The sequence below is a fragment of the Tympanuchus pallidicinctus genome, unplaced genomic scaffold (assembly GCF_026119805.1).
Source record: "Tympanuchus pallidicinctus isolate F22 unplaced genomic scaffold, pur_lepc_1.0 scaffold3, whole genome shotgun sequence".
NCBI lineage: Eukaryota > Metazoa > Chordata > Aves > Galliformes > Phasianidae > Tympanuchus > Tympanuchus pallidicinctus.
This window is the reverse complement of record NW_026294747.1, coordinates 44,017,361-44,029,417: the sequence shown is the minus strand read 5'-3', so window position 1 is coordinate 44,029,417 and position 12,057 is coordinate 44,017,361. Positions and strand designations below refer to the sequence as shown.

At 42.5% G+C, this 12,057-nt stretch overlaps 1 protein-coding gene across 2 annotated transcripts in view; it reads left to right on the top strand.

The window, feature by feature from the left end:
- The first annotated feature begins 290 nt into the window (after window positions 1-290).
- The window catches only part of LGMN (legumain), a 25,315-nt gene continuing 13,548 nt past the window's right edge, over window positions 291-12,057 (top strand). The window contains exons 1-2 of one of the 2 annotated variants that reach the window (XM_052696762.1): window positions 291-433; window positions 5,192-5,347. In XM_052696762.1, coding sequence (XP_052552722.1) covers window positions 5,210-5,347 — 138 coding nt within the window. In that variant the 5' untranslated portion in view covers window positions 291-433; window positions 5,192-5,209. Of the gene's footprint in view, window positions 439-5,191; window positions 5,348-12,057 lie in introns of both variants that reach the window. The other variant, XM_052696763.1, reaches the window with a different exon arrangement.

Below are 12,057 nucleotides of genomic sequence, written 5' to 3'. Positions count from 1 at the left end.
CACTCATGAGGCAAAGCAGTGGCTTTGCGTGAGGTCAGGCACAGACTGCTGCAAGAGGCCTGTGCTGTGCAGGCCAACTTGCACAAAATACTCGAGATTGATGCTGAGACATCAGTTTCTTGCTCAGTTTCACGAGTGACCTTTTAACGCTCTCCTCCTGCCCGCCCTAAACCTCCAGTCCCCGCCCCACCCCAAAGCAAACGGCGGACTACAACTCCCACCGTGCTTTGCGCGCAATGCCTCGCGGCCTTTAGAGCGTGGCGGGGCGCGGTGCATGCCGGGACACGTAGTGCAGCGGGCCGCCGGTTCGGCCGCTCCTCCGCGCGGCGGCGATTGGACAGGCCCGGTCTCTGCCCGCAGCGGCCCGCGGTCGTCTCGGCCCGCACGGCGCCCGGCGCAATCACAGCGCTCGCGGCGGCTCTGGAGCAGCGCGGTAAGGTGGGCCCGGGGCGCGCCGTCGCGGTGCGGGCGGGGGTGGCCGGGAGGGGAGCGCGACGCGGGGCCGGCGGTGGCGGGCCCGGAGCGCAAGAGTTAATTAAGCTAAATAGTCGCGCCGCCTGAATTTCTTTCCATGCGCGCTCCAAACGTTTCCATGTTTGCTGGGCAGAAATGTTCATCCTCATCTGAGTTATTCCTCCCCGCCCCCCTCCACAGAGCCATGCAGGGTGATAATTAGCGAGCATTCGGGCGTCGTCTCAGCGCTGTTTTTTCTGCCTGCAGTGTGACTCCTGAGGTACCGTCGGGATGCGCTGAGACTTTACTTTAGTCAGAGCTGGAAGAGAAAGGCAGAGGCCGTATTAGTGTCTGTTATTTCCGAAATTCCCAAAGAAAGCCCCTACGAATGCTGTAGGAGGCGCAGGGCTCCCTTGTGCTGGCTCTGCCCTGAGAACAAGGAACCCGCGATGGATTTAAAATTACTTCGATAGTGCATTTAAAAGCGTTTAAAATCGTTCTGAGTGAACATAATGATGAATTGTGCTTTCACACTAACATTGACTTCCACATCTCCTGGAGCTACGTTAAGCTCTTTTACTGCAAGCATCAGTCCTTATCAAATTAAGCTGTTTCATTAAGTATTTACTCGTGGCCCTTGTAAACAGCTGTATTGCAACAGAGCCCCTCATCTCTGTCTCCTTCAGAATGTGGTTTATCGAGGCTGCGGTCGCAAGGACTTCTGCTTTTTGCTATAGAGGTGTGTACAGAAAAGCAGACCCGTTCTGCAGGGCTCGGCCACGGCCGCGATGCTGTACCAGGCAGCAGTAGGGATGCTGCTGCCCAGCGCTGCGATCGCTGCCCATTAGGAGGGCTGTCGTGTCGTGTGTTATGTGGGAATCAGCACCGAGTATCATGGCAGGCGGTGTGCAGGCATGGTGCCGGGATAGCTATTGGGACTCCATTCTGAAAACTAGAAGGCACTTCTGAAAAATAAAGGTCGTAAGTGCGCAGCCTGAAGGGAAGAAAATGAGGTAGAGTAAGATTTCCAAGAATGGGCACGATCAGCTGGTAAGCCAAGGCTGATATTTTTTATCTCGGCAATTACTCTTAATTCATATGAAGGGAGGATGCCTTGATGGTTTCTGTTCATACAGCTCTGAGTGGCTGTGCTTGAGTTGTTAGGAGTTCAAGTGACTGAATGTCGACATCACAGTAATTTCCCGTGGAAAATGCTTTCCCCAACACAGATTGCTTTCCTTAGTGTTACCTGGTATCTGAGATTTTTGGTTTAGTGGAGCTTTCCTAAGGAAAGGTGGGGCAGACACAGAAGGAGCAGGCTGCTGGCCAGAGGAGTGGCTCTGGCAGATGGCGTAAACTCCCATCTCTCAGCAGGTCGGAGCTGTGCAGTGGGAAATGGCTCCAGGAGCTTGGGAAGAGAATACAGGAGCTGGGCGGATTGTTCTGGCAAGAGCTGCCTGGCCCCTGCCCGGCTGCTTACAGGGGTGAGCAAACTGCGTGCTGTGGTTCTGTGTGTGTGCAGGGTCGCGTGCTGTGTCTGTGAGGTGCCTTTTTCCTGACATGGTCTCCAAGCAAAGTTAGCTCTTCTATTAGAAAAAAACAGGAAGGGCTGATGAAATCATCCCCTGTTGTGTGAGGGTCAGCCAGAGCTCTAAAATGATTTTGTGAGTTTTCAGTTCTTCCGTGCACTGGTTGTGTTTGTTCTGTAGACTCGTGCTCTCTGTGTGTTGGGGATGGCACGTGATGTGTTTTATTCCTTGCTCTCAGAAAAAGCTGTTTACGCATCTATGGTAAGCTGGTCAGATGGTTCCTAAATGTGACCTGAAGGCATGACATGTGATGGGAGCTTTCTCTGCTAGACTCTGGGTCAAACACTCTTACAACACCCCAGAATGCAACCCTTCAAGTTGCTGCCTGAGCAATCAAAGGTGTTCTTTAACACAAGCAGAAATATGTACTTATTTTATTCTAGTATTTAGAAACAAGCAATGAAAGACCTGTTCCCGCTGCACATGTGTTTAATGGTTAAGCCAATTTTAAAAGCTGCTCAGGGAACCTTGGGGAACTGAGCTTTTATTAATTGTGGCTTATTAGGGCACAAGGCATGTCTGTGCTTTTTGGTTTTCCTTTCTGATGTTCATTTGATTTAATTATAGTAGAGGAAAAAGATAAGTGGGATTATATGTCATTAGAGAATATAAAAGATGAATTTTGTCAATTCTGAATAACCTGTAATGAAACATGTGGCTTTCTAATAACATAGTGCAAACCCTTCCTGGCTTTTTTTTTCCTTCACTTCTGTATCATTTATGACTTTGTCTAAGCAGAGATGGGAAATTGCAGGGTCCATGTGTCCCTGTACCACATGGAGGGACAGTCTGAAGGACTTGCTAACTCGGTCTTCATTCATTCCTGGTCTGGCCATGGCTCCTGTGCCATGGCAGTGGCTTTTCCATGCACTTGATGTGCTGTACCCTGAATTAGCCATCCTGCTGTGTTGCCCAGGGACCAGCTGGCAGCAACGTAGCTTCTATTGATACGTAATGAATTTGAGTTAATGATTTACATCTCTAAGAATTTACAAGCATCATGTGAAATGATCTCCAGTAATAATTCAAACCATTTATTTCCTCTTTGTATTTTTTCCTGTAAGTATGAGTGATTTTAGCTGGAGAAATGAGTTGTACTTTAATTAACATGGAAAAGGTTTCTTCACGTGAAACAGATACTAAACTTTGAATGATTTGCATGGAACTCGGCTATGAATTCTAGTTAGTCAAACTCAGTTAAAATTTCAAAGCAGATGGTCTAAAATGTGTTGATTTTTCTTCTCCTGTCCAGTGTTTCACCAGTTAGGTATCCCTGAAACCGAATAATGGGAGGGAATAGGTATGTTATTCCAAGGCACATATTGGTATTTGACAAAAGTTTTGCACAACTTAATCACAGCTGTGCTACAAGTAAGTGTAGACTGCTTTTGTTGATATTGCATTGTGAACACAGTGCCTCTTCAAGGCAGTTGTTAGTATGCTGCTTGTGTCGATCATCTGAAGAAGTGACAAGATAGACAAGGCAGAGATGGAATGCAGGGCTGCCTGTCACTGGCAACACCACAACAAGAACTTAAAACTGCAGCTCAGCGTGAGAGATCACAGCCGTCTCTCAAACTGCAGAAAACTATTGCTTATTCCTTAATGCATTCTAGCTGCTCAGGTATCTAATAGCTCAGCAGTCTGTTATTAGTTTTCCTGTATTGTTCTTGCTCCAAAATCTTGTGCTTACAGGCAGTGCCAGGAGTGGTTTATTGCAGAAAGATAAGTGTCCTAGCTGAAGGTGAGTTTTTGAAGAAGCAGTGTCACAGCACTTTATGTTTGGTTCTGTCTTTCCCTCTGTTCTGGAGCTCACTGGTGTGGTAATAACTCTTCTTGCAGAAACCAGTGTGCTAACATGACTTCCTTCACTTTGTGCTAGCTCCATTAAAAAGGGAAAAAGAAAAAAAGCCCAAAAACCTCTTTCAAAAACATTTGTAATTTTTCTTTCCTGTAACTGCCTGCATGACCTAGCCAAGAGGATCTAGTCTTAGAAATACCCATACAGTGTTGTGCTATGAGTACTCACCATACATGACCTAGTCGCAAGTCGGTTCTGTTTGTTTCAGCCTAGGTTGGGAGTGTGGGAGTTCTGGCCATGTGGAACTGAGACCAATGTAGATGCTTGTCAGCTCTTTGGCATAGTGGCAGCTATGACATTATACCTTCTGATCATGCAGTGTGCTGTGGGAGTTTCCAATTTTATCCCAAAGAAAGCTATGCTACGTAGACTGCTTACTGTACCTCTCAGATACGTATCAATGGAGATCAGCCTCCAAAATATTTTTTTTTACTGCACCAGTGTAAAATCCCCCTCCAAGAGCATGCAGCTCTTCTCAGGCTCTTTTTTTCTGAATTCGTGTTCACGGTCTCAGACCTTATTCTGTCTCTGTGCAGCTTGTGCAAACACTTAAACATTGTGCGAAACAGATGAAAGTACCTCTCTTTCATGTGGTACGGGTTTGCTCTCTACCAGCATAGGCTGCACGAGTAGCACAAGGTTCTCATGGCCTGTGCTTCCCAGCAGCCCCAGCTGCATTGCATGCAGATCAGCAGCACTCTGGGCTTTCCCTCCCCTCACTGGCTCCGGGGGCACAGAGAGCTCTTATGGGGCTCTGACCTTGCAGCTCCTGGGCAATGCTCCACATCTGTACATCTTTGTGCCTGCATCACCAGGGGTTGAACTTAATGGTAATGGGCTCATTGTCAGCAGGTGGAACCAGAGACATACCCAAGGAGAGACCAAGAGAACATTGTTACTCTGAGGAAGTTTTGTGTGAAATATTTGACAACGATACTTGTTCTGTATTTGAAAACTTACTCACTGCCAATTACTACAAAACAAAACAACCAGAGGGAGCTGAAAGACTTGGTTGTCCTGCTCAGAACTGCTTTCAGTTACATTTGAAAGCTGACTGAAAAGTATTGTAACTAATAGCAGCTTGGTGCTAAGGGAAGATATGACTGGAAATTGTACAGTGGGTTGAACAGTCTTTAGAATATGAAAACAGTCTACAAGCAAGAAGGGCTTCTTGTTGTGATACTGCTGGCATTTACTTTGTTTTAGCTTACTTTTTTTTGGCTTATGTCCTCTGAGCTACTTCTTTCAAACTTCTTCATTGAGGATTTTTTCTCCTTCCCATCTGCAGAATAAATAAAGAAGAAAGATGATATTGGAAGCGGTTGTGCTGCTAAGCTGCGCTCTGGGAATCAGCACGTTCCCCCTGGAAGAACCTGAAGATGGAGGCAAGCACTGGGTGGTGATTGTTGCAGGTTCCAATGGCTGGTACAACTACCGCCACCAGGTAAGGAGCCGCGTGCTGACACCACTCTCCACAAAATGCCTGCCCTGCGACTCGCAAGGAGATGGCAGTCTGTCTAGACTAGTTCAGACTTCGGTCATTTGGGCAAGTGCTTCTGCTTCTGGGCTTCCAGGAGCATGTGGAGTATTGTGAAAGAATAGAACAAGATTCATGCACAGCCTGGCCTTGTCTTCTTATTCTCACCCAATAATTACCCTTCATTTTTCCTCTTACTGAGTCTTTTTGTTTACAACTTCATCCAGCCTTTTGCCCTTTCAAAAGCTGTCATTAGCAGTAGGAGCAGTGTTCTTCTAATCACACTTCTGGGTCTTGGGAGACCTGTATCATTTAGGCTAAATATTTTATTACCATGATAGAAGGTCTGACTCCAACTTGAAGTGATGTCTAGAATTAATCTTTAGTTTTGAGAGACATGCATGTTTCTGTCTGTTATTCTTACAAGCTTACATTATAAAAAAAAAAATCTTCCTTTCTCCTCGGCAATTGAAAAACTCAGCTAAAGCTGTATATACACATTATGTTTTCTGGGGTTTTGTATACTGGAAGACAGGGGTTCTTTTAAGCTTTTTGCTAGCTGTATTCTGCATGGTCTCAGATTTATGCTGCCACAAGAAAAATACAGTGCTCTGAGGTGCAGGGCTGAAAGAGGAGAAAAGGAAACAGGAACTGCTGTGTTGTCACCACTGGCGTGAGGGCGAGTGTCAGAACAGATGAGACTGTGACTTAACTTTAATTAAATTCAGGACTTTTGTAACTAGTGGTCAGGAGACTACAGCATTTTTTCCCTTTGGGGAATTCTTGGGCAATCCCTTAAACAGATTCATCTTCACTTAAACATAGTCCTTGCTCAAAATGGAATGCTCTTTTGCTTCTCTGGAGAACATAGCCCATTTTATTCTGACTTATGTATACATTTGTATATTTTTAACTGTTAGAAAAATATTTTACTAGACTGTTGCTGGTTTTGACGTACTAGCAAACCAGCATTTTAGAATTTAGGCTGCATTAAGTAGATGGGGTATGTCTATCAAACTGACTTTCTGAACTCAAAACTTGTTCATTTTTAAAACTTGGTCATTTTTAATGCAGCTGCCTGTACAAACTAGACAGACCTTATCTTGTCAATTTGTTGCAGTCGGGAAAGAATCAAGTCTTCTCTGTGTTGCATGCACTAGGCTTTATGTTTATGCCTCTCTTCCCTTTCAGCTTGCAATCAGTTTGCTGCTTTCAGTGCAGTGATGAGATTAAAGCTAAGTGAACCAGCCTGACAACGTTGTTGCATTTGAGGAAGAACCTGTTCGAGACAAAGGCTGTCTTAAGGCTTGGACAAACTGGTTTTGGGGGTTTGTGCCAGCTTGTTGCACTGTAACAATCGCTTGATAACCAGAGGTGGAACTACATGTGATGAGATTTTGAAAAGTCGAAATTCCTATGGAAAACAAGTACAAAAATACAAGCATTGTGCTTAATCACTACCCTTCTTGGCATGTCTAAATGTAACATTATTCTGAGTTAGATTGTGGTTGCTGGCATTGCTGTGTAACCGGTCTCTCTGGCTCTCTTCCACTAAGAGGAATTAATACTGCAACATTCAGTTTTTAAATAAAATTTCTTTTTAAAGCTTTGGTTCATGATAATTCCTTTTCTACTGTTGATCAGGCATAGAGCTTTTAATCTTTCTGTTGGTAGGTCTTCAGTAGTAAGTTTATCTGCCGGATATAAGGGAGTAATGAAGAACACAAGATGCCCACCCAAGTGTTTGTGTCTGATGATAAGGCAGATTTTCACATTTACATTTCAAGTGTGGTCGCACTTAACAGACAGTTAAGTACCTTTTCAACTTTCAAGTACTGTCTGCTAAGTAACCTTTTCAAGGCTAGAACAATTCCTAAGAACAAGGAATGTCAACTAACTGCAAAGTATCCGCGGTGTCAGGTATTGCATTTAAATCCTAGAAATGTCTGTATTTTAACCTCTCCTTTCGCTTCAGGAATAGTGCTAGCATTTGGGGAAAAAAGGAAATGAGTCCACTGCTAGCCATCCTGTCAAAGTTATGAAATCAGTATTATAAATTTGTGTGCAGGATCCTTCAGAATGGGATTGAGCTCTCACTTGTCTGTTCTCAATGAGACAGTATTACCTCTAGTTTGTTAAAAAGATTTAATTCCCACAGGACACAGGCTGTCAGAAACCTCTACCGTCTTGTCTAGCTGCCTCTCAGAGTCTACCTCCATGGAGGAAAGATGTACACTGGGACACCCAGTAGCTACCTCGTGGAAAATGCACTGTGTACGTGCTGCTAAGTGTAATTCAAGTGTATCAAACATTTAAGAAAGCTTAATCCCGGTGAAACTAGCTGAGCAATAGACTGACTTCCAGAAGAGTTGTAAAGAGGAGACGGGGCGCTAACAGAGACTTCAGGAGTCATTACAGACTTTTAGAAATGTTATGCAGGCTGATTGCCATGCTTTGCATATGTTAGTGCTCCCTTATTTCCAACTGTGGACGCAGAAGTGCTGTGCTGAATGGCTTGCTCATCAGGTGCATTGGAACCATGAATAGGACTTGAACTTCCAGCTGTGTGCTTCACTTCATCCATCATGGAAATTGTTCCATGGTGAGCCTACAGTTTTCAGTAGAATAATGCTAACAGAAACTAAGCTGTGCTCTAGGAGTGCAGATTTAATTCTTTGTCATTCTTCTTTCCAAAGGAGAAATTGCAGAAGAAAATAAATTGTGCTTTAATGCACTTTCCTCCCACTGTCACCTTACTTCCTCAGAACCTCCCTGAAAATCTGTAGATGTGAATCTTCCTGCAAGTAGTCACTCAGTGTGCCAGTTGCTCATTACCAGTTAGGGTGCTATTTCCTAAGTGCCCCTTGTATATCCCTTTGTAACCTGAGACCAGGCAAACACATGCCTGGATTTTGGTTGCCCCGTTCAGCAGTTTGGGGTACAGTTAATAAATAAGGCCGTGTGTTTGTATTGCACCTAATGTTTTTGTTGCTTTGTATTCTGCCCATACACAGAAGTCTGTCTGCTCTTTGTTGCCTTCCACAGTAGGTAGCTGGTAGCAGAAGTTGTTCCTTTGACTATGCAAACATAAAAGGAAGGAGCAAAGGTCATCAAACACATCTCTAACGTCATGCCTGAAAGTCTGTAGGGAACTTAGTCTGTACAGACCGTCAGTATCAAGTTTGTAAAGACTGCAGACTCTGTGAACTGTGAGTTTGCACCTGCAACCTCAGTGAATCCGAAACTCCTAAGACTTCAGCTGTCAGCGGTCAGGATCCACTCTAAGTGGTGCAAACCTCAAGTGTAGGCAAATAAAGGAGAAAAACCCACATCTGTACTTGAGATTCAGACCTTACGGGCACTTGTTTTCTCTCTGATGCCTGAAGTGAGATGGCTACCACATCAAGATGATCTAAACTTTTATCTTGCAGTTATCTAATCAGGTTCCTAAGAAAAATGTTAAATGTTTTGAATAGTGCTCAGCCCAACGTGGTAGGCTTACTGTCATTGCAAGACTAACCTATATGTAGCCTGGTGCTTGGTGCTTCTCAATTCTTCAGCAGTTTTACTGATATCTTAGTATTTTTTAGTAGAGTTGCTTGGTCATTGGAAGTACTATCCATGTACTCCTCTCTGCTCCTCAGCAGTTATTCTGACTGCTGCAGCTGTGCCAGCAACTCCAACCTAAAGGTAGTTTCACAAGCAGATCAAGAAAACAGGCCATTGCTTTCTGGATACTCCAAAAGCCATAAATGAACATTATCACATTATTACATTGAACATTATTACAACACTGCAGTGTTGAGTCTTACTAAAGGTGGAACATATACCAGAGGAGAAATCTGACAACATTAAAATGCTGAAAATTATAACATTTAAATTTGGGTGCATGGGTCTGTTTCCAGTCATTGTTTTCAGTCTTATAGTTAGTGAGCTTTATGGGCCAGGAATTAAACATTTCCTAAGTTCTTAATAGAGCTGTAGTTTTTGACTGATTGATTGATGCATGCTTTATCAGAAAGGGAATGAAACATGGCTGACATTTCAGACATAGTCTTCTGCCATGCTTATACGTTAAGAGTTCATTCTTTCTTTGGCCATAGAATTTCCCTGTACTTTTGGCAGGAGCAGTGCCATTTTGCAGGGAAACTGACACTTTGTTACACGTGCTTTTTAGCCATGAGGCTGGAAGTCATAAGACTAGAAGTGTCTAATTGCAGGGAAGTCCCCTTTTTTTTTTTTTTTTTTGTTCCATCTAGGAAATATTTGTGTGTACATACCACAAAACAACTTGATTTTTCCAAAAAGAAAAAAAAAAGCAGGCAACTCGAAAGCTGTGTTAACTTGAATGTTTAAACAGCTCTGTGACAAAGGAGTAAGGCTGGTTGGTGTTTCTTGTTTTCACCCCAGGAGAGAAAGGAGATTCCACCTGACTGGCGTGCTTTCAAGATGCAGGAGTTAATTATTTAAGTGGATTTAAGCTCAGATATTCCTTAGGAATTTGCTGAGGTGGCAACAGGCTTAGACTTAACATGGGGATACAGAGTCTGAACCATCCCATTAACAGTTTCCATTACAGCTGACACCTGTGCACTGTTGAGCAGTAGCCCCTGTATAATTGGACTTTCTCATCTTTGCCCTTCAGAACAGAGCCATCCCTATCCACACCAAATCATGATCACAAAAACATGACTTGATTTAAGCGATGATTTTATGCAGTAAATGTTCATAGAATTCATATAAAGTACTAAATCAACAAGAATGATACCAACAAAGGAACTTGGAACAATTTTAGCTATCTCTTTTAGAGTAGTTTACATGTTTAGCTATGCTACAAAAATACTTGTATAAGAAGCAAAGCTCAAGCAACACTACTTACTCAAGCACTTACTGATAACAGGAAATACTGTAGATTCACAAAAGCCTCCCTATTCTAGCAGCAGACTGTTTCTATTTTGGTTTTATAGAGGTTGTTTTTCAGTATATGGAAGGGAAGAAGAAGTGCATGTGATCAACATCAAAGGTGGCTGGTCTGGTCAGCTAACTATGCACACAAAAATATTTCCTCAAAACTATTCTGCTTAAGGGAGTTTTAGTAGCAAAACATGGTTTTGCTACAATAGCCTATGTTGGTGATATCACAGTATTACCTGTAGACATACTTTCTCATAGCAAAAGGCATAAAAGGTGGGGCAAAAATCCAAACAGACATAAAATTAAGGTTGATGGGATTTGATCAGATTGGTCGGTTTCCACCTACACTAAATAATTTGACCTACTTAAAGTTACCATCAAGATACATGTAAGATACATTGAGCAAACAGTCAGTGAATCAAAATGAAGAGCAGACAAAAAAAAAAAAAAGCTGATAGCATGCAATTACAAAGCTGAACTAATTTGAGGTACTTCGGTATTGATTTAAAGCACCTCAGAAATCTCAACAGGCCAACCATATTGCCTACAGACACTTGTTGGTTGAATGTGTTGATATTCTATCACTATAACATGCCTAAGCATTTCCTTGTGTTGCTTGACTGTAGCTGTGTCTATCAGCCTAGCAGAAGACATGCACTGCGTCTCAAGCGTGAGAGATCTGTGACCCATCTACTCATCAGTTTGTGTACAGATGCTTGATTAGTGTTTTCTACTATTTTTGCCTGGATTGCTTCTGAAAACGAAATACCTGTTTAGTCAAGTCTGCAGTCAGCTGTTTTGCATTGTGTGTAGTACATTTATAACTTTGGATAACCTGTGTCTTTGGCTTGATATAGCAACAGCTCCCATTATGCTGTTCAAGGAACTGAAGAACTGTAAACTGTAGAGGTAGATTGAGACAGGGGGGAGAGAACCTACCCTAACTTGTGTTGTAGGAAGTAAAACTGCTTTAGTAGGGATAGTTTAACACTCAGAGTTAGTCATATGGAAAGATATTCCTCTGAGAGAGTTCATTGGCATTGAATTTGACTCACCCTTCATAGTCTTGCTCAACTACCCTCTGTTTTCAGCCATGCAAAATGAAAGTGACAGGATTTTACAGTCCTTTAGATGAAACTAGTAGAACTCAGTAATGCATCTAAGTAAACTAAACTAAACAGAGATCCATTTAAGCCACTTTAGTTTGGTGTGTAAAATAATTAAATGAGTTTAGCAGAAATAAGTTTTAAAGCTTGTTTCCGGCTTGCATGGATAGTTAAAATTTTTTTAGGTGAGATTTCTCCTGTTAAATGTGCACTTTTTTTTTTTTTTGCATCTGACAGGTTATAGTTCTGGAGTTAAAATGCAGTTGCTAATAAACCATTCAATCATTCACAGACTGCAAGTCTAAAAAAAAAAAAAGAACAATTACGTTCTGATAGAACTTCATACTTTACTGTAATATTGTTTCAATGAGTACTGTTATTTCTCTGCCATCAAAAAGTGGTTCTGTAAAAAACAAATCTGCTTACTCATATCCTGCATGAATCAGGAAAAGAGCCTGAATAGAAATTCTGTAATTCAGGTTTCTGTGGAAATCCTTGCCCTGAATATACTTTAGTGTTACTCTACCAGAAATGTATAATTAAGAAGGAATTATTGGTTAATCAAAATTCTCACTTAGTAAAACAAAAAAGTTTGCAGAGTTGATATTAGTAAGCTGTACTTGTTTGAGCCAACGATAGTTTTTGCTGCTTAGTCAT